Source organism: Lycium barbarum, chromosome 8, assembly GCF_019175385.1.
Source record: "Lycium barbarum isolate Lr01 chromosome 8, ASM1917538v2, whole genome shotgun sequence".
In the NCBI taxonomy this organism is placed as follows: Eukaryota; Viridiplantae; Streptophyta; class Magnoliopsida; order Solanales; family Solanaceae; genus Lycium; species Lycium barbarum.
In genome coordinates, this window is record NC_083344.1 from 119,389,411 (window position 1) to 119,412,303 (window position 22,893).

At 34.8% G+C, this 22,893-nt stretch overlaps 3 protein-coding genes across 4 annotated transcripts; 1 reads left to right on the top strand and 2 right to left on the bottom strand.

Moving 5' to 3' along the window:
* Positions 1-6,962: 6,962 nt before the first annotated feature.
* Positions 6,963-11,250, bottom strand: LOC132606924 (nicotinate N-methyltransferase 1). The gene is made up of 4 exons (XM_060320603.1): positions 10,848-11,250; positions 9,521-9,942; positions 8,717-8,781; positions 6,963-7,461 (listed from the first exon to the last, which is right to left on the bottom strand). The coding sequence occupies exons 1-4, from the start codon at positions 11,144-11,146 to the stop codon at positions 7,162-7,164; spliced, it is 1,086 nt and encodes a 361-aa protein (XP_060176586.1). The 5' UTR covers positions 11,147-11,250; the 3' UTR covers positions 6,963-7,161.
* Positions 11,251-13,242: 1,992 nt separating this feature from the next.
* On the top strand, positions 13,243-16,436 carry LOC132606926 (uncharacterized). The gene is made up of 3 exons (XM_060320607.1): positions 13,243-13,589; positions 14,764-15,094; positions 16,051-16,436. Exons 1-3 carry the CDS (start codon positions 13,342-13,344, stop codon positions 16,150-16,152), a joined length of 681 nt encoding a protein of 226 aa, XP_060176590.1. The 5' UTR covers positions 13,243-13,341; the 3' UTR covers positions 16,153-16,436.
* Positions 16,437-17,631: 1,195 nt separating this feature from the next.
* Positions 17,632-22,378, bottom strand: LOC132606925 (vacuolar protein-sorting-associated protein 37 homolog 1-like). 2 transcript variants are annotated; one of them, XM_060320604.1, is made up of 7 exons: positions 22,206-22,378; positions 21,073-21,297; positions 20,301-20,388; positions 19,613-19,652; positions 19,477-19,523; positions 19,233-19,353; positions 17,632-18,172 (listed from the first exon to the last, which is right to left on the bottom strand). In XM_060320604.1, exons 1-7 carry the CDS (start codon positions 22,217-22,219, stop codon positions 18,009-18,011), a joined length of 699 nt encoding a protein of 232 aa, XP_060176587.1. In that variant the 5' UTR covers positions 22,220-22,378; the 3' UTR covers positions 17,632-18,008. The 2 variants fall into 2 exon arrangements, with proteins under 2 accessions (XP_060176587.1, XP_060176588.1); XM_060320605.1 differs by having other exon boundaries at positions 22,101-22,230.
* Between the last annotated feature and the right edge of the window lie 515 nt (positions 22,379-22,893).

Genomic DNA, 22,893 nt, shown 5'->3' on the forward strand with positions numbered 1-22,893 from the left:
CAGAAGAAGATATTAGGGTATTAGATGAATAGAGTTATATCGCCACCAGATCGGATGACGAGTGTCAACCGTGCCAGCTAGGGTAACCTTGTGTTAAACCCAAGGAAGACGATGAGTTTTATAAACTTGTTTCCCAATTTAGCGAAAATAGTCTTCATGTTTTGGATGGTAAAAACCTCTTTGACCTCCTTAAGCATATTAAGGATCCCAATCTTAGGTCCCCAATTAAAGACCAAATAGGTTCAAAACAGCAGCCCCAAGAAGAACCAACTGTTGTAGAAATTAGAGAACCTACAGGACCTTATACTATGGCTGGAGTCAAAAAGCTCCTCCAAGAACGCCGGAACATTATAAGCGCACCGGCAACTAGAGAGGTTCATAACCGTAAGCAAGAAATTTTCACTCTTAGGAGACACCAGACCACTTTAGATCATAAGGTCTCACAACTTGAGGAAAAAGGAAAACAAATAATAGAAACTCCAGTCTATAATACTGTAGAAGATCTACCAGTTAATAACGCTGTAGAAACTGTTACTACGGAGGAAGGAGAAAGTAGTGGTAATCCCAGTTCCAGTTTTTTGACAAAATTGGACATTGTTACTTATTTCAAATTTTTTATAAAAATTACTCTTCTAATTGATTACAATTTCAAAAAAGAGTTTACTGCTCTAGTTGATAGTGGAACTGATTTAAGTTGTATTCAAGAAGGATTAATTCCTTCAAAATATTTTCATAAAACTACTCATAGTTTACGGTCTGCTAGTGGCCAAAAAATGAGTATTAATTATAAATTACCCAAAGCTTATATTTGCCAAGACAAAGTTTGCATTCCTGAAAGCTTTGTATCGGTGAAAAATATTTCAAACCAAGTTATTTTGAGAACTTCATTCATCCATAAATTATTTCATATTCAATGGATAGATGATAAAGGTTTTATAGGAACCTATGAAGAGAAACCGATTAAGTTCCAGTTTATAACTGAATCTTTTTCAAGGATTTTAAATGAAATCAAAGGCAGATTGATGAATAAACATCAACAAATTAATCTTCTTAAACAAGAAATTTATACTCTTCAAATTGAAGATATTTTACAAAATCTTAAATTACGGGAAAAAATTGAATTCATAAAAAATCAATTATATCTACAGATTTGTAATGATCATCCTAATGCTTTTTGGGACAGGAAAAGACATATTGTCACTCTTCCATATGAAGAATCTTTTTCTGAAGATAATATTCCTACTAAAGCAAGATCATGTTAAATGAATTCCGAATATTTGGAATTACGCAAAAATGAGATTTCTACTCTTTTACAAAGGGGTCTTATAAGATCTTCGAAATCTCCATGGTCATGCACAACTTTTTATGTTAATAAACATGCTGAACAGGAACGAGGTGTTCCAAGATTAGTGATAAATTATAAACCTCTTAATAAAGTTTTTAAATGGATTAGATATCTTATTCCTAATAAAAAAAAGATTTAATAGATCGCCTTCATAATGCGATTATATTTTCTAAATTTGATTTAAAATCAGGTTATTGGCAAATCCAAATAGCCGAAGCAGATAAATATAAAATTGCTTTTAATGTCCCAATTGGACAATTTGAATAGAATGTCATGCCTTTTGGACTGAAGAATGTCCCTTGAGAATTTCAAAAAATTATGAATGATATTTTTATGGCTTATAGCAATTTTATCATTGCTTATATCGACGGTATTTTAGTATTTTCAAATACTATTGAAATGCATTTTAAACATCTTGATATATTCAAGAAAATTATTATTCAAAATGGTTTAGTTATATCTAAGCCAAAAATGTCACTTTTTCAAACAAAAGTCAGATTTTTAGGTCATAATATCAAAAAGGGAAAAATTATTCCTATTAATAGAAGTATAGAATTTGCTGCTAAATTCCCTGATATTATTACTGATAAAACTCATCTTCAAAGATTTCTTGGAAGTTTAAATTGTATTTCACCATTTTATAAAGGTTTGGCCCAAGATACATCTATTTTATATGATAGATTAAAAAAGATTTCAAAACTTTGGACTGATGCTCATACGCAAGCAGTTCAAAAAATAAAGGGAAAAGTTAATAATCTTCCTTGTCTTACTTTAGCCAATCCTAACTGGCAAAAAATTGTAGAAATTGATGCCTCTGATATTGGCTATGGAGGAATACTTAAACAACTTTCTCCAAATGATAAACAAGAATATTTAGTCCAGTTTTATTCTGGAAAATGGAATAATAGTCACAAGAATTATGCTACTGTAGCAAAAGAAATTCTTGCTATAGTAAAATGTGTTCTTAAATTCCAAGGTGATTTATACAATCAAAAGTTTTTAATAAAAACTGACTGTCAAGCAGCTAAATTTATGTTTAATAAAGATTGCAAACATAATGTTTCTAAACAAATGTTTGCCAGATGGCTAGCTCTTTTAGCACCATTTGATTTTGAAATTCATTATAAAAAGGGAACGGATAATAGTCTCCCTTATTTTCTCACTAGAGAATATTTAAGTTTATAACTGTCATTTTCTCATTTGCAGGATGAGACCCACATTGACACTCCCTCTAATAGAGGAAGGGGAAGAGGACAAAAAGGAACAAGCAGAGACACTGTTCTTGCCCGAATGAGTAACAAAAGGCTAATAGCCGATAATATTGCAGAAACTTCTGGTAATACCCAGAAGCAAATCACATATGTTGAGTATCTTGCTTTTATAGAAGCACATAAAAAAGGGGATAATATGCCTCTATCATACTCCAGTGCTCTCGTACTTGATGATAATGGAGACACTGATTCATATGAAGAGTTAATAATTCTCCTTGAGAATGATAATCTCCAATGGAAAGATGAACCTTGGAAAATAATGCAAAGGTATTTTGATACAGTGTCATACGCTATTCCGACTTATAAATATCGGATGAATTATGAAATGATCCTTTCATATACAGGATCAGCTGAATTCCAGCATTTCTATCCAGCTAATACCAAAAAAATTTATAACTTTTCAAAGATCGTTATAAAAAAGATCTTTTCTCCAAATGAATGAGGAATAAGTCCATTAAAGGATAGGGATTATATCCACCCAGAACAAAAAGTCTCAGTTAAATTTAATTATTGGGATTATGTTGAGAGCTTTAATAAATCTTTTTTATATGAGAATGATAATAAGAAACATTCATGGTTTATAAAAATTTGTGCCAATGTTTATAAATAGGGCATTCAGAATTGGTTTTGTCAATGGTGGATCCATTATGGTCCAACCATAAAAAAATATCCAGAACCCTTCAAAATTTTATATACTGAATGGGTTGATGTTTCTCCAAAGATAATAGATTTGGAAAATAATATTACATTCTCTGAAGAAATTTCTAATATGTATTTCTTCATTGAATTCTCTATCCCTTGGATCATGAAATGGTCAGTTGAAGTGAGTTATGTTATACCCCGTATATTTATACGCCGAATTAGTCGCTAGCAAATCGACTCAAGTTAAAGACAGGATCATTTTCGGACATGAAATAGAAATCTTTAATTTTCAATTTTAATTAGTACATAAATTGTATATAAATTTTATTTAGTGTAAAAATATTATTGGAGATTGGGGACCTATTAATTGTGATTATATTATTAAGTAAGGATTAATGATTTATTAAAAATTAATTTAATTTAATTGTGGGCCCCACCCGTGTTATTTAAAAAAAAAAAAAAAAAAGCAAATCAGCAAATTTGGTGAGTCATGGTGGTGGACAAGGACATGTTTCCTAAGGGCAAAGAGCATATGACTATTTATTAGACATGACTCAAATCAGCCAAATCAATTCCATTGAATTAAGAAAAGAAGAGCAATATATTGCCATGGCATTCACGGCCACGGAAACTCATGGAAGGCTCTCGGCCAGCTTGGTTTTGAAGGAAAAATATTCGTGTGGCAAATTTTGGTTAGGTTTCAAGTGATTTACAAGTTCGAGGAGGTGATAGCAACGTTGGATATTGAATCGGGGAAGGAGAAATTGCGAAATTGGAGCAATTAAGAGTAGAAATTCCTCCGAGAAAATTAAGGTAAGATTTTCCTATTTTATGGTGTGGTTGTGTTAATAGTATTGCAATGGAATTATTAGAATTGGATTGGACGAAATTGGAATTAAGAAAATGCATGAAATCGGTGTTATAGGAAATTCTGGGTTGAAATGGATTAAGAGAAGTTGTTGGATTGTTAGAATTGTTATTGGCTGAATTGTGAGAATTTTATGTATATATCGTTGTTGTTGGTATTTCGGTGTTGACAGGAGGATAATTGAAAATTCGGATTAGGCGAATATATAGGGGAAATGCTGTCTGATTATCGTTAAACCCTTAAATAATGAAAAACCCTTATCGAGAAAGTATAAGTTAAAGAATAAGTGCTAAAAGCGATGGGCTACGGATTTATGAACTAGAAAGTATAGTTACTAACGATTACGTTACTCTTATATTAAATAGGCTAAAAGAGCGACAAGGCGAACAGATTGCGAATAGTCGTTAACAGGTATGTAAGGTTAACCCTTCTTTATCTTGGCATGTCTTAGATGTAAGTGATGAATGATATGAACTTTGGGGTAACTCTATTCATAGGTTCCGAATGTGATTCATGATTCTTGTGCTATTCATTCTATATGTTCTCCATATAATTCCATTCTTAGACGAGTAAGGTCTAAATGTTTCTTGTGATGGTTTATTGATATTGTACTCCTATTCTGTTCCGAAGGGAACACCCATAAGGTGCCAGTTGAGTTGTGTATATGGTTTTACTAATGATTTCGAGGAAATTAGTTTTATACTAAAGGAAACATAAAGTTAGACTTTCAAAACCACTCCGAAAGGGGTGCGAGATTTTACTGTTTAGATTTTCAAAACCACTCCGAAGGGGGTGCGAGATTTTACTATTTAGATTTTTAGAAACCACTCCGAAGGGGGTGCGAGATTTTACTATTTAAATTTTCAAAACCACTCCGAAGGGGGTGCGAGGTTTTACTCTTTCATTTCATTTATGACTTGTGTTTACATTCCATAGCATTATTATTATTGAGCCGGAAGCGGCTGCCCGAAGGGGCCATCATTATTATTGAGCCGGAAGCGGCTGCCCGAAGGGGCCATCATCATTATTAAGCCGGAAGCGGCTGCCCGAAGGGGCTATCATTATTAAGCCGGAAGCGGCTGCCCGAACGGGCCATCATTATTATTAAGCCGGAAGCGGCTGCCCGAAGGAGCCATCATTATTATGCCGGAAGCGGCCGTCCGAAGGGACTATTATGATACTAGCCGGAAGCGGCTGTCCGAAGGGACTATTGTGATACTAGCCGGAAGCGGCTGTCCGAAGGGACCATTTTGTTAAAATGTCGGAAGCAGCATGTGTGTTAGATTGCATTATTTACTTAAAGACTGTTTTGAGACTTCATGAGACTGTTTTGAGACTTCATGTGCACATTTATGTTTCTTCCAGCGAATGCTGTAGGTATTGAGTTAGATTATGATTTCTTCTCTCCTAAATCAAATTATGATTATGATTTGTTACCACCTTACATACTCAGTACATTGTCCGTACTGACGTCCTTTTGCTTGGGGATGCTGCGTTCATGCCCGCAGCCCCAGATTGTTTGGCAGGTTAAGTGTATAGCTAGAATGCTTGGACGCCAGCTGGGATTGGCAAGTTCCACCTCATTCTGGAGCTGTGCTGAGTCATGTCTAGATATGCGTGATTATGGGTATGTCAGGGCCCTGTCTTGACTCATAATGTTCAGTTCACTTCTTAGAGACTTCTGCAGACAGTGTCATGTGGTATGTTTGTCGAGATGTCGACAAAATGATGTCAGTTGAATCATTTGTAGATTTTAAAAGAGAATGTATTTTAGATGATTTTAATTAGTTTAAAGTACTTAATTGATTGAAAGTTTTCATAATCATTATAAAGATAATGATTTCTATTTGGAAAAGTTCCATGTTTTTAAAAGTTTTTGAAATGACAGGTTTTGATAGAGCGAATGTCTAAGGGTTCGCTCGACTCTGATGAGAGTCGGGTGCCCGTCATGCCCTACCATTGCTAGGGTGTGACAAAGTGGTATCAGAGCAGTTCGTCCTAGGGGTTGTCTGCAAAAAATTAATTAATTAATTTTTTGAAAAAAAAATAACCAAAAAAATGGGGTAGTGGACAGTCACATTTGTGCAAAAAAAAAAAAAAAAAGTGTGTAATATTTTTTTTCCGAAATCCGCTACCATTACAAAACAATGATGGATAGAATAATAATATATTTAACAATATAATAAAAAATTCGTAGTGAAATACCTAGATTGAAGGTTGTTTTTAGTTTTTGAAGTCGAGTTTTACACCGCTTTATTCCGAACAAAGCTTTGAAACTTGTTCCTTGCCTTGAATATACCAAGAGTGTTGAATTTTGGGTTAAAAAAATTGGGTTAAAAAAATAACACGAAAATGTTTTTTTAATGTGGGGACCACTGGAAAGTCGTTGTTGATCGTGTTGTTTTTTAAAAATGGTGGGGGGATCGATCAGTGGGGAAGAAGGGGACCCCTTTTTTTATTCTCCTATTGCGCACTAATTTAGTGCGCGAAAGGTATTTCTGTAACTTCTTTTTAAGGAGTTATTTTGATACCTCCTGTCACTTTTTGGGTCATTTAAGTTGCGGACTCGTAAAACATTATGGACAAATCTATATATTGCGGTATATCGAAAGAATTACAAATTTTCGATCTTTACTTAGTGAGGAACGAAAACGGGCTCATGCTACCTATGGATCGGAGTCAATAAATCGAACAAAGGATGGATTGTGCATGCAATGATCATAGATGATTCACCTAATTTTCTTTTTATTATTGTGATATGCCATTCACCTATTCTGGAACTTACAAACCAACCGAAGAATATAGATTCATAAATGGATTCACACACACACACATATATAGCCAATTAGCAATTTCAGTTATGCTCGTGATTCTTCATACCGATAGATAAAATGCTCCAGTTATCCATTCTCATATGAGACTGAAACTGGCGTTTGGTCTGTTTTACAATTGCAAATTCAAATATTTATCAAACATCTTAATCGTAGAAGGACGTTTGTCCTAGCTACTCGAAATTATCGTGATGTGACCATTCATTACTTTTGAAATTCAAGAATGGCAAAGAAGTGATCAGTGTAAAAACCCCGGCAGTCGGCGAAACCGGCTAGTTGGCCGAGCTGCCGGTATTCCTCCTCAGTCCGGTGCCTACCTTTGGCACGGTAAATTGTCATGACAAATATGTCACCTTCAAGAAGAGCTCGAGTTCTCTTGCTATCATTAGTATGGTGAGGCAATACTGGTTCACAAGCAATCAATTTCCCCTTTTCTGGGAGAGCATTGTAGCAACTCTTCATTATTTGCACGCATTCATCATCGGTCCACGTTGTTATCACCCACTGCATATCACAATTTTTTAAGGGGTGTTACGTATGGGTGTGTTTAGTACGAACAATTTATGTAAGTGACATTTTACGTTTATTGTCTCCTCCTTATCCCCAACGCTCCCATCCACATAGTATTTGCTTAAATTATATATAAATGCGTTTGTGATAATATATTTTATTTACTTACCGAATACCAGAAAATAAATAAGATATCATTTTTTTTTTTAGAACAACATTTTCTAAAAGAATACTTTTTTGTGAAAAACATTATCGTTTGAACCAAACAAACCCCATATGAAAAATCTGACAGGATGGTGATTAGACAGGCGTGGTCTACAATTCGAAAACCCAATGCCAAAATTGTACGTCCATCATCAGTGTTCAAAATGATGAAGCAACGAATTTAGGTGGACCCTAACAAAATACATTATGATCATGTACGTACTATTTGAAAGCAACAACTCATTTACCTCTTTCACGTGGTTGATCGATATCTAGGTCAATAATATAGTAGTACAGTAATTACTAGAACAGGAAAACAAACATTCTAAGTATGCTTTTGGCCCCAGATTTCAAATATTTTTCATTTTCTTTAGAATTTGTGGAGTTGAAATTGAAGATGAATTAGTTGTGTTTGGTTATACTTGTTGCAAAGTATATTTGGAACGATGCACAAGTTTAAATGTACTGATACAACTTCAAAAATGAAAATGAGTTGAAAACAGTTAGGAGTATAAGTTATTTTCCAAAATTGGAAGTATAACTTCAAGTTGGATTTGAAATTTTTACGGTCAAACACTGATTTTCAAATATAGTGAAATATTATTCCGGAAGAACGTGATTAATTTTTATGGCTAAACAGGTCCTAAATATTTCAAAGCAAGACAAGCCGAAGGAGTAGAAAAAACACCATGATAAATAGTATTGTACATGTGCATGGATAACGAGTGAACACTGAGCAGGAATAAGTGATTTTTTTCAAGAAATAACTAGCAAATCAGCAGAGCACTAGAGCTTGAAATTTCTATTAAGAACTTATCTTTCCTAGTGCATTTAATTAGTACTACTATATTTGGGAAATAAAATTCGGTAGGGGAAACAATTTTATTTCCTGAACCATATATTTCAATATCTCTATCTTCTGTTAAGAGTTCTTTCCTTTGTCTTACCAACTCTGATAACCTAACCTAATGGTCAATACTCAATTTTAAGTTGAAACAAACTATAGTTCACAATTACTCAGATTTTTAAAGAAAAAGAAAAGCACCTTCATGAAAATAGCATCGCCCTTTGGTATGTATTTGAACATGTCACCACCAATGTGCTTTATACCTGCACGCCAAAACTTATCATATTTAGGATTTAGCCTCATATTATGATTCAAGACATGAAAAAGATTCAAAGGTAACCAAAAAGTCGTAGTCACACACTCACACTCGTCCCAATTTTCCTGTTTGTCAATTAAAGGTGACAAAAAAAATCTGGAGTACGATTCCACAAAAATAAAATCATATTGATGGAAAAGAAAGATGAATGGTAAAGACCTATCTACATTTGGTGACCCCACTTAATCATTTTCGCTTAACCTCGTGATATTTTTTGGCTAGAGATTTATCCGTTTTCTCTCAGGTACATTTCTGACTTAATTAAGCAAAATTATCATAACCTATTGTGTTAAAACATCAAACATTTTGAAACAATCCGATTTGCCAAAACGACTAATATTTGTGACTTGAGGAAGTACATTTTAGATGACACTTTTTTCATTCTATTTTAAAAGAATTGACATCTATTTTTTTTTATATTAAGAAACTCCCCAATTTTAACATTCCTATTTTTAGTCTTGACATGTTCTTCCAAGAATTAAATGGTATGTTCATAACTTTGTTTTTAACTCTTCTTTCTTATCTTCCTATTTCCTCAGGTAAGCTTCATGCGATTAAGATAAGAGGGAAAGACCTCATTTTTAGATTCATATCCAGTTATTTTATTCCTGCTTCGATGATTCAATTCGATAATAATTCAATTTTCATACTCGATCTCAATATATAAATAAAACCATATTACTTACGAGGAATTTGGGGGGCTTTTTCAACAACCTCAGGCAAATCAAAGTTGATTCCTAGTTGAATACTGGAGTGTTTCTCTAAAATCATCTTCAAGCAATCTCCACCACTTCCCCCAACGTCAACAAGCGTTTTCACCCCTTGAAATCCATCATATCCCTCTAAAATAGCTTTCATGAATGGCACGGAAACCCCAGACATTGCATTTAACATAAGGCTATTCATCTCCGAGTTTTTTCCGTAGTAATCGTAAGCTGGCTCGCCATTTGCCTTCACAAATGGCTCGGTCGATGAATCATTGACGGCCTCATGAACCATCGTCCACGCCCTCATTAACGCGTCCTGGTGGTGCTGGAGCACGTACGAGCCATAGGATAGGCCATTCTCGTCCGTTACTAGGGTTTTGCCCACCTCAGTCAACGAATATCTGTAAACAATATTAATAACTACGCCTGATCAGTTTCAAATAAGTTGGAATCGGCTACATGAATTCTCACTGAACAGTTTCCTGACTGAGATACTCATTGCAACATAAGATCAATTATATTGCTGAAGCACATTGGATTTTAGAAGTACGGAGAGTTCTAAGATCTTGACTATTTGCTATAGAATTAAGCTGAACACTAACTATGGAGCACCTTTTTAGATTTTTTTTTTTTTTTTTTTTTTTTTTGTGTGTGTGTGAAAACTGACTTCTATTATACCAAATACGTTTCTACTTTTGGATTTCGTTAGCAAGTGCCCAACACATATAAATACCTAGCGTGTGGACCAGAAGCACCACATGTATTAAGGCAAAAATTGAACCTCATACTAGAAATTCGGCTTGAATTTCCTCGATTAATTACCTAAGAAGAAGAAGATCGATAGGCTCTGACTAGTTAAACCAAAGTCGCCTAGAGCGGAAATGTTGTTTTGGTAGCTTAATTAGATGTGAGTTTAACGTTAACGGTGTATTTTATACAATTAAATCACTTAAAATTGATCGTGTATAAAAATATTCTTAGGTTCTTGGTTAATACTCCCGACACACATCTTGTGAATTTGACCTGTCCTTAGCGATATCTGCCTTTAACACTCATATTTGCTCCATCATTTAAGATATTAGGAATTTTCCCAAGCAATTGGAAGAGAAGAGAGTAGAATCAACCGTGGCGGATCTAGAACAGACACAAGAAGTTCGATCAAAAAATAAAAATTGACATATGTGAAAAGCAAAACCATCCCTACTCATTTTAAATCTTAAATTTGCCTCTCATAAAACGTCATCCAAAACAAAATGCTTAATTCTATGATAAATTAGTGTTAGCCTGCAAAAAAGGTTAAAAATACCTTCTTTGAGAGCCATCATCAACTACGTGCTCCTCGAACACACCATAGCTCGTGAGCATGCGTAGAATTCGCTGAAGGTTGTCAGCGTCTCTGCCCCCTTCAGGGGGGCGGATTTTCGCGAGAATTTCAGCGGGAGAGAGTGGGATGTTTGATGCACCTTGCCAAATAGCATCAGCAACCTTGAGTTTAACAACGGCATTAAGGGACATAGGTACGCTTATCATGTTAGCTAATTCCATTATAGCTAACCTTGCATTATTGTTGTTGTTGTTGCTAGTTTCCCCATTTGCATTCTCCATGGTTTCTACACTTTGCTGCTTTGTTTTGGAAACTATAGGTTCTATCTTTCAATTTGCGGATATCATGTGTTTACGGTTGGAAGCTATTGGCTAGTGTTGGCCACTTTTATTGGGGTTAGTTGGGGCTTGTAAGTGTAACTTTGATGGCAACCTGTCCTTCAAATGTTCAATTTCCATTACTATTTTTTTTACTTGTTATGGTAAAGTCAGTTGCGTGTGTCTTGACTAATTCAACCCTAATTCCATAGTATTTCAACGTCTCATAAAAAATAAAATTGACTAGTACTTTTGGTGGAATTTGAACCCGAGACGTCATGATTCACAACCCACTTTATTCATCACTATATCACATCCTTGAGCTTTGAGTACTTTACTAATTATTACTCCCTCCGTTTCACTTGATGTGACATAATTCGACATAGGAGGATCAAATTATTTAATTCTCGGTGTAAATTCGAACATAAAATGTTTAAGTCTTTTTAAATAAAATTTACATATATAAAAGTACTACTTATAAGTTACAAATTTAATTCATAATAGTTAAAAAGTATTTTAGAAAATTGTGGCAAAAAAAAAAATCTTTCGACATAGTAATTAATTGTGTGACGTAAAGTGCAATGTAGTAGCCTTCACTTGTACATTTTACGTATACGTTATAACTTTTGTGTTCTTCTTTTTGTGATGACAACTTTAGGATGACTGATTGAGAGAGACGTTAGGCTAGGCCAAGGCGAAGAAGTAAATAAGACAGTCAAAATCTTTCGTCTTTGGCTTTGAAAAATTTTCCACCAATGGAAGGAGAAAATAAGTGGTGTCCAACCATAAAAGATAAAGCTCCAACTCTACTTTCCTATAACATTAGTTTGGTTAAGCAAAGATTCTTTTATTTTGTTCTCGTATTATTAGTAAAAATGGATAGAATAAGGAACACAACTGTGCTCAACAGTTTCATTTTTACTCGAGCTGAAACTATTTTTTTTTTTTTAAATTAGTCATGCACCTTGAGAAAGCTCACACGATGAAAGAGAACATCATATTGGGCGAAGCTTCAGGTGTTTTCTTCTGATCAATCACAACTGGTGAACAAAGCTCCACTCCTTTTATCTCTATTAGTTCAACATGAATTCACCAAGTCACACATGACACGTGTACCAAAAAAGAAAGAAGAACAGAAAGAAAAAGCATAATACATTGATAACCCCTAAACTTGTCACCAAGTTTCATTTAGACATTCGAACTAAAGGTTGTTTCAATTGAGCACCTGAACACATAGTAAAGTGTTTCTATTAGCACTTTCGATTCAAATTTAGAAAAAACTTTTGTGCGTATTCACAAGCGTCCATTATGCATATAAGTTAAACACCTAAAATATGTCACCTCCTTTGATTATGTGCATTTGCCTGAATAAGTCGTAAAACCTCAGGCCTATTTCAGTTAAGGCTAATGTGAGATAATATATTTTATGTGGTTAACTTAACTATCTAATAGATGTTTGAGAATATTTATAAAAGTTTTTAAAATATTTGAATCGAAAATGTGTAATTGAAATGTTTTTTTATGTGTTAATGTGTTCAATTGAAACAAGTCTTAGTTCAAGTATTTAATTGAAATATGTTGGAAAGTTTAAGGGCCATCTATGAATTCAGCCAAAAGAAAAATAACTTAGCTTTATAGGGTGTTACGTAGATATATTGCAAGGCATCATTACAAGTGTTTTTGCATTTTAGCAGGCAAAAATTGGATCAGGAAGAGGTCCAATTAAAACTGAGCTTCAGTAATGATCCACAGTAGGCCACGTATAACAAAAGAAACAACTTTGAGTCGGCGGCATAGAACCCAAATAAGATTGTCAAAAACAATCTAAGATCAGATTTCGCGAAAGTTTTACCTTACAAGTCAAAATTTAATTATACCTTAAGTCAAATTATGCCTTATAAGATAAAATTTAATTATGCTTCTGCCTTATATGCCTTATAAGGCATAAACTTTGTCTAAATTATGCCTTAAAGATATAACTTTTGCGAAAATCCAGAATCTCAAAATATTCCCGGCTACTTTTTTAGGCGAAGTACAAAAAGTAAATACCAAATTAAACACCACCCCAAAATGGGGACAATCGTGCGCATTGGCCAAAATCAAGAGGACCCGTTAAGCCCAAGCCCAATAGAGGCCACACAATCCCCCCTCTCACAGCCATGGCAGCTCGCTTTACGAGGTCGATCGGACCTTTATCGTCGTCCGCCACACATAAATGGACGGCCTGGATTGAAACTATCAGCCATGGCGTATTCAAGCGACGATGGGCTTCTTCTACTACTCCTCCAGAGAGTCAGTTTCCTAAGAGTAATAATAAGAAAATGAGTGATCGTCTCTCTGGTGTTATTGACGCCGTCAATGACCGTAACCTTCCTCCTGAACTTCGTGGTCAACGTGACGCCGTTAGGTCATTTCTCACATCCTCACATATTCTTTCTACCTAGAAATATATTGGAGACGGTAAAATTTGGCTAGTTCTGCAATCGTCAGTTATACAATTAGTGGTCAGTTTTGTAATAGAGATGTTACACACAGTAAGCATGTTAGTTAGAAAAGTTAGTGAGGTCGGTGGAAGATGTGTGTGTGTGTGTGTATCTAACTTAGATAATCTAAGGTAGCTCAAGCTGAAGATTGTTGTACAGTACAACTCGTTTGTGTCGTAATTAAAATCCTCTTCCACCTATTATTTGAGAATAATGATATAATGTGTTATTGTTTACAAATCAATTGCTCAAACTAGTACAAAAATTTACTATTGCTATGATTAAGTACTTGGCTCGATAGATCACATATTCCTAGCAATGCTTAGTTCATAATGTATTCAGAATGTTCATGTTCCTAATTCATCTCAACATGATGAAACTGTAATGCCAATATTTTTTTGTTAGTAATTTACGATATGGAAAATTTCGGTTTATACATGACTTGAGAAATTTTTATATTTTTCGTTTGATAGACGGTACGGTTAGGAGGCCTATCTCTAGCAAACTGCGTTCTTTATTGGATAATGAGTTGTGAACTTGTTCCAGTAAAGTAATCTATGTTTAAAGTGAGATTGCTAAGACTCTTTGAGTGTAATACTAATATCTTGAGTGTCCTAGAAAATTTATTGCATATCTTCCATAACCAAAGGGACCAACTTTTGGAGTTGGTGTTTGAATAAATACATAATGCATCGAATTGTTATTGCTGCGCTGATATGCATTGCTGCTACAGGGCTCCTAGCTTGGTGTTTCCGAATCACAAAAGACCTAGGTTGTGACATGAATCCAGATTGTCATAAATCTGAAGAAGTGTTTACCATATGCAGCTTGGTGTCAGAAGAATGGGTATCTTACTCTGGTTTTGCAATGAGCTATAGTTTAGGGCAGGCTGCATTATGTCAGAAAAATGTTCTTTGAATTCATGAAATGTGTTGCATAATTCTATAGCTTTCACTTAGTTACTATTGCTGGGTTTGGCTGGACCAATGATGAATAGTAGGATTCTGATTTATCCTGGATATTAAGAAAACAATCTTAGTGTTTTTGCAAATTTCGTAATGGAATGCTGGCTTTTAATCTTGTATGGAATATGATCAGGTCAGAAACTGACATTATCAATGTTGTTGAACAACGAATATGGCATTCCATGGAAGAAGGGCAATTTGAGAACTTGCCAGGGAAGGGAAAACCCTTGGACCTCAGTACTAATCCTCATGCTGATCCAGCTGAAGATACCTTGTATCGGATTCTCTCCAGAAATAGATGTGCACCTGAGTGGGTTGAATTGAACAAAGAGATAAGAAACAAAGTAGCTGAGTGGAGGTCAGCACTTAAAAAGGCATGGACACGCAGTGGCTCTGTCGGTGATTCTGAATGGATCGAGGCATCCGAGTCTTTAAAGCTGCAGATCCGGGATATCAATAACAAGGTGAGCAGAGTGAGGAACTGATTTACTTTCCAATTACCTATTAGGTTGTCTTTTTCCCGCTGTTCCGTGTATGGTGAACTGCTACTGCTTTACGCCATAGTTATTATTGTTAAAGTAATATTCTTTATTTTCTGCGTGCACATACATGGACCTGGATTTTCCGTATTTGATGCTATTTCAGGTTTTATGCTCTGCTATGTGAGATGGTTGAACTAGGCGACTAGTATGAAAACTTTGAAAGCTTTGAATGACTAAGCTCTTAAAAGATTCACAACAGCCATGCTTTTAGAAAAAGAACTCTCTGCAGCTATTTCTTTATAAATTTTTGGTTGGGAACAATATGGTTTTGATTTTGGTTGAGGGATTTCTAAATATTTTGGGTTTGATTTTTGGAGAACAATGTACTAATTTGGATTTAGCTTGGGAATAATTGGGTTTGCAAATCAGTCGTACACTAAAGCCTAAAACTTTATTAGTCACTTTGATATAGGTGAAACTGAATAGATCAGTACTGTCTAGACATCTTTATTTGTTTCTAAACTTTTTCATTCGAATAGGAAAAAGGAGAAAGGATTTTGAAGGCAAAAACAATTGTTTGGTAACTACTGACAGTGCCCCTTTGTTTTTAGCCAATAGCTGGTCCTTTGGCTGTTCTTTGTCATGGTTTTGTTTCTGAAAACCAACTTGTGTTGGTTTTTGGAGGAAATGTTTGGTAACTACTGACAGTGGCCCTTTGTTTTTAGCCAATAGCTGGTCCTTTGGCTGTTCTTTGTCATGGTTTTGTTTCTGAAAACCAACTTGTGTTGGTTTTTGGAGGAAATGTTTTTCAAATTGGTCTGGAAATATGTTCAGCTGGCACACGTTAGAATTATTGAGATCGAGCACAGTATTGAGATTTAGCATTGTAAATTAGATCCATGATACATGAAGAACTAAAATATGGGCTTTGACTACAGGTTTTCCGGTATAACCTTATCGTGCCCTTTGGCCGCCAAATGTTAGGACTCAATTGGGAGAAGGAAATGAATAGATTGAAAGAAGAAAGTACAGGGAGCTGAACGTTCTCCGGGTCTCGTTGCTGGTATAGTTTATCACGTGAAAGTGGAAATTTCTATATACGAGGGTGGTCTCTTGTGTTCTTGCTTCTTGTTTTCTTCTTTGTAGTTCCTAGTCCAGTGTTTTGGGAATTTGCGTTTCTCAGTTTTTTGGCTTTCTGGTGTAGCCACTGCAGTGTCTTTGGCTTAATATAAGTTTGTTCAAGGTTTAATAACATTTCTGTTGTATCTCCACTCCAACACACCCGCAAGTTCGAAAATAGCAAAGGTATATCTGTTATGTCTCATTGCTGCTGTGCAGTGCCGCGTTGTTTGAGATCCTTGTCCTGCTATTCGAACTCTTCTTTAACACTGAGCTTTGTAATGGGATAATCATTCTTTTTTTATACTACTACAATGAGAAACCCCGTAATGTATCTCAACAATCACAAAATTAAAGGATGAATACGTGAAAGATAAAAAGCTTTTTATACCAGCTTTCATAGATTGATCAATAAATTTCCAAACTGAGCTTGTTGAGACTGTCAGCATGTTTTCTCCTTTTCATCAATTTATTAAGTGCTATATTTTTGGAGTAGTGTTGGGTCAGAGATGAACTTTTGGTTGTTGATCAGTGATAGAAGGAAGTATGGGGAGGGAGTAGCAGGATTTTTCTGTGAAGATAAAAAGTCATATTGTTTGGTTAAGAATTTTATAAAGAGAAGCACATATAGTGATTAGTATCTTATTTGGTTTTGCAAACTTGATGTGTGAGGTGAGATATGCTAAGAGGAATGTTCTCAAGCCTGAAGTGGATAATGAAACACGAGTTCTAATAAAATAGCTGTGATTGCAACAGCATTATATGAGGGCAAAGTTGCGTTTTAAAGGTCCCAACAAATCCACAAAATTGACTGTAAACAATAATGTAGATGTTAAGATAGATTCACTGCAGAAATATGCATGTTAAAATAGATTAGGTGAGTAGAAGTGATCACTATCAGGCAATATAGTTGTGTAGCCATGGCAAAGCTATGTAAAGACCCTATCACAACTTTATATGTGCACCATGATTATATAAGGTGGTGGAAAAAGATCAGATAGACTTAAAATCAAATGAATCACACGTAAATAAGATAAGACTTAAAATCAAATGAAATCAGTATCTTGAACGACCTGTAATCTTTCAAGATCTATTTAAGGTTTTCCAAAAACTACAGAAAATGAAAATAAAGTATATGGGCAATGCGAACCAGTTGGGATAAAAGTAGTAATGATGGTACGCTTATATGTGTCTGTTAGCAAATTTTCTAAATGAGTTTAGAGGTGTGTAATCAACAGAATTGTTTGAACATCTACTGTCAGAGCACTTGAACTTACTGGGAATAAAAATGGATTCAAATAAAGGGAAATAGCTAATGAGAATTCCTAGGATTTCTCAATAATGCACATATTATCCACTGGTAGAGCTGGTAAAATGAAAAGGCTTTGCACCTTCAGTAGTTACCTCCATAAGAATCAAAACGTGTAATTAACTATGATTGAAAGGCTATGGTTAAAATGCAATTGTAAGACAGAATGTCACGCCTCTAAACTGAGTAGCAAACACTAAACCATATATTTTCCTTTTTCTAGTACATGAATTATAACACCAAATGAGGCATGAGTAAACATCGGGCATATGAAAGCATGACTATACTGTAGTGGAAGGATTGCAAGTGTGACTGATATTTCTACAACATTTAATTCGATACGTCCCTCACAAAGAGTTGCAGTCAGTCTGAAATTGATCCCGAAATCACACCTGAAGAATATTTACACGAACGGTCTCGGCAACAAGCAGCCAAAATTATAATGTTTGTACATCAATCAAGCACCATTCAAGCAGCTAAAGATGCCTTAGCAGCAAGATGTGTGAGGGAACGTTTGTGGTAACTGGATGTCAGTTTTTTGGACTTCTGCACAAATGTTGTAAGATCAATTTCTCGATCAAGGAGCTGGCCAAGAAGGGCTTCAGATTCCTCCTCCGTTTTCTTCATGGCATCTGTATCAATAGCAACATCATGTCAATAAACTGTTATTCTTTTTCCGGCAAGTCTGATTATTTCAGTTATCTAATCCATAAGCTAGAAGAAATCAATGCTTTAACCGTCCGTTCAATATTCTAGGGCAACTTCAATTTGGTATCTCAAAAATGGTAAATAATCACAACTTTTACAAAACTAAAAATGTCGTTACCAAAGTTCCTTAATTAGTACAATTCATAGTTATCACATAATCATTTAGGTTCTGTTGTACAAAGCCGCATATGGTAAACACTTCAAATTCCGCCCCCCCCCCCCCCCCCCCCCCCCCAATCCCAACATAACAATGGGAAACTAAATTGAGCACAAATCGTTAAGTTGAAATTTCCTAATTACATATAATTGCCTCATTGCATGGAATTTCTGCACTGAGCTCCTTGATTAAGGGTGGATAGAGTTGAGGTTCACTCTTAACATAGCAAGAAGAACACTTGTACACAGTCTGATGAAAGCATTCATACGGATGGAACTTTTTCATTGGGACATAATGAAACTGGTGTAGAGCATACTAATCCAAAACAGAAATTGAATAGTCGAGCATGGTGGAAAGTGCTTGAAAGAAACTAATGTTTTTCAAGAACTTCTGAGGAAAATACGCATATTTGTCAAGTAGATCAAGAGGAAACCAATGTAGATTGCACTATAAAAGGCAAGCATTATGAAAAGCTGTAATTATGCATTCATGACAGAGTAAGAGCTTGGCATAGACACTGCACTAACATCAGATCCATTATGCACCATGACCAAGACAACGAAGCAATCTCTATGGCAAGCTCTTACTATGTCTAGACCTGAAAAGTTTCTTTTGACATAAATAATTTAAGTGGTGACTCGACTCCTACTGGGCCCTTAGTTCAACTTGTTCAAGTTAGAGCGTCTTGATGCAAGTACGCTTAGAAGTATCTTATTTTCATAGTAATCTCTAATTGTACTTCAATTATTTTACCCATGTAAAAAGAATTAAAAAATGAATCAAAAGAAAGGAAAAACTATACGAGTTTTTGTGCTTCCATTATTTACCTTGTAGCTGATGGAGAAGTGATACAGGAGAGTACAACTTTAGAAGCTGTTCTTTTCTCCTTTCCAGCTCATGCACTTTTTCTTGAGCAGCGGCCAGTTCAGATGTGCGGATGATTCTGCACTGTGAATAACAATAAAGGAGGGTACACAGAAATTGATCCTAAGTCAGTGCTTTGATGCTGAAATGCTAAAGAGTACTTTTTAAAAAAAGTCAATGCCCTAGAAGCAATGTGAAGTATCTGACCTGATTCCTAAGCTCCCTTATCTGGGGTTCTTTTTCTAAATTCTTCCCTGCGTAAGTAGTTCATTCAAAATCTATCTGCAGATACTAGTTGATAAATCATTACCTATAATAAGGCAATAAGCAAACCATAACTTACTAGCAAGCTGCAGAGTTTCATTCCGAAGTTCATCCCTGACCTGATCAAATATGGGGAAAACAGCAAGAGTAAGATGCTTTCACAGAATTTAACATGTTACAACAAAACATTACATCAAGGTGACTATAACTGACAAAAGTTGTATTCCCACGTTGAAAATACCTTGCGTTATGCATAAGAATAAGGATACACAATTTGTCACATACATTGCCCAAGAAGAAGAGAAGAGCATACAGGAGTTAGAAAGTTTATCCAAGTTCATTTTGTAAGGAAGAAAGGAAGCAAGAAAAAGGTCATCCAACTCCAAAAATGCAAGTATTATGATGTTTGATTTGCCTGAGGCGAGATTATCAAAAAGCAACGATGTGCATTGTTATGCATAAGTCTCATGAGATTATAAGCCGCTTGAATAGATTCAATACATTAAGCCATCATGAAAGCATAATCTCACACAAACAGAACAGCTAAATTCAGTTATACGCCATCTGTAAATTGATTCCTTACTACCAGAAACTGAACCTCACTTGGTCATTGATTCAAGTTGCTACATGCATAATTTGGTGGAGCACAATATCATATTTGAAGAAAATGAGAATAAATCAGATCCATGGTGTATGCTTGACTATAAAAGGAAACAAGGAATAGCAAGATGGACCGAGCACAACGAAATAAGTAAATTATTACTTACATTATTCTGAGTCTTGACAGCCTCAAGTGAAAGTAAGAAGTTGCGATAAGCATCCTTGTCAGAAAGAAGCTTCTTTAGCTCATCAACACTGAATAAATAACAGGAATGCATATTTGAAAATCAGAAACATAAAACTGCAAAAAGAAGAATGAAGAAAACAGCTAAGCTCTTCACTTAATTGTTTAATCACCAGAAGAAGTACCTATACTTCTATTTCTTTTTTCCAATCCGAAGCACAAAAAAACAGATAATCAAGTCATGAAGCATTTGCTGGCAGAAGATACTTCATAGAGTCCAAACCATATTTACAGATATAACTTATTTGTCTTTCTCAAGACATGCGCAAACGGTACCTTAAAGGGTGCCTTTAAATGCTTTGTTGGATACCAACGATCAAAAAGAAAATATATATGCTCTTTCATGTACCAGAAAGATACTTCTGACTATGAACCGAACCACAAGGATCTATTTCAGATATAAAACTTATATCTTGATTATAATTCATTGGTAGTTTCCTACCAGCCATTATATAGATTATAGACTTTTCAGGAGATTTATGTACATTAATGTATCAAAAACATAAAACTATATTGAATCTCATCGTAGATGGTGACATGAAACCACTCATGATAACCGGATAGGAAAAAGTAGAGGGAATCCAGCAAGTTCAGAATCTAATTCTGGTCGAAACAAAGACTACAATAACTGCAATGTAACTAATAATACATTTCTTTAGAGGTGTAAGTTCTGGCATATATCAACTAAAATTTACCTCTTATTTTTTAAAGCAGCAATGATACCAGCAGCCTCTGCAGGAGAAACATGGGACAAAGAGCTCGGCCTGTTTGTCGGACTCTGAACATTCAAGCTGTTAGAAGAGCTTGAACTAGGGGTTGCAGGTCGGGAAGAGCTGGGTGAACTGACTACAGAAGACGAATACCATGAAGCATTATTAGCTTCTTGAGGATTTGGCTGAGCCTGTTGCTCTTCGGCACCCCTGCACGAAAGAAAATTTTAACGATATATGTAGTGTTAAAGCATAAAGTGGAATAGGTACAACTCATATATTTGACACCAACTAATTTGGGATTGAGGGGCATAAGTGATTGATTGATTGATTGAGATATGTGTGCCAAAGTCTTAAAGATAGCTCAGATTAGAAGTTAGTTTTGTATATTCTACTTAACGGTACAACATGCCACAATAGCATTCTATACATATAAACAAGCTATGCTATAATCACACTGCCAAATGAAATTACATGTATATCAATGGTGAATCTAACAAAGGGTTAGGGTCCAACTATTTGTGTGTATGAAAAAAAAGTACCGATAGAGTTAGATATACATCTCAGAATCTACTCTCTCTACTCAAACAACCTAATCTAAATCCTGGATCCAGAGGTGGATGCAGCCTTCTAACATCGCGTTCATCTGAACCCAATAATTTCGACACGAAACACAAATTGCAACAAATAGTATATAATAACTCATAATTTTTTGAAAAAAACACAATCAGTTCAATGCTAAAAAACTTTAAAAAATGTGGAACCTACAGAATTTAAATCCTGGATTCGGCTCTGCCTGGACCCACCTATGGTGGATAGTGATAGTACAACACAAAATGGAATAGCATAAGGGAATTCCAAACATAGAGTATTTAATAGTCACTAAAATATTAATTGCAGATTCTTCAAAATTAACTAAGAATTAGCACAAATAACAATAATAATAAAAAATAAAAAGGAAAAACTGCAGATATCTATTAGCGAAAATTAAAAGAGGACATAGCTTATATTACATGTATAACTTAGAATAAGATGAAAAATTCAACAAGGAAACGCGATCATTCGATTTAGAAGTGAACAAGTGAATGAAAAATGGATAAATCTGAAAGCAGTATTACCAAAATTTGAACATAAGTTGCGTATGAGACGTATGAAGCAAGCTATGCGTTTTATGATCGAATTAAACACGGTATTGCCTTTCAATTAACTGATTTCCTTTCAGACTTCAAAGAAAGAGCTACTCATTTTCCTTTCTATTTTCTAATATTGTTTTTTTTATATATAGTTATATTTCGTTAGTTTGATTATAATATAACTTACTAATATTTTTTATTTATAATAGTGCTCCGATCCCCCGTCTCTAAAGAGTTTAGCATGCGTTCGGCCACGAAAATCAAATATTTTTCACTTTATTTGGTATTTTAGAGTTGGAGTTGAAGAGATGGAGTTGTGTTTGCTTAGTAGGCGTTTGGCCATAGAAATAAGAAAAAAACTATTATTATTTTTGGAATTTTGGAGTTGGAGTTGGAGTTATGTTTGGCTATAGTTTTTGCACATAGTGTTTTTTTATTGAAATGTACTTGTTTTAATTGTGAAAAAGAAGTTTTTATTGTTTTTCAAATTTGAAATACAACTTCAAGTTGTATTTGAAATTTTCATAGCCAAATACTAATATTTGAAAAAAGTGAAAAAAAACTCCCGAAAAAAATGAATAATTCATATGGCCAAACAGGTCCTTAATATAGTTTTTGTAAATAATAATTGGTTGTCTGAATATATTGAAAGTAAAAAAAAAAAATGAAAACA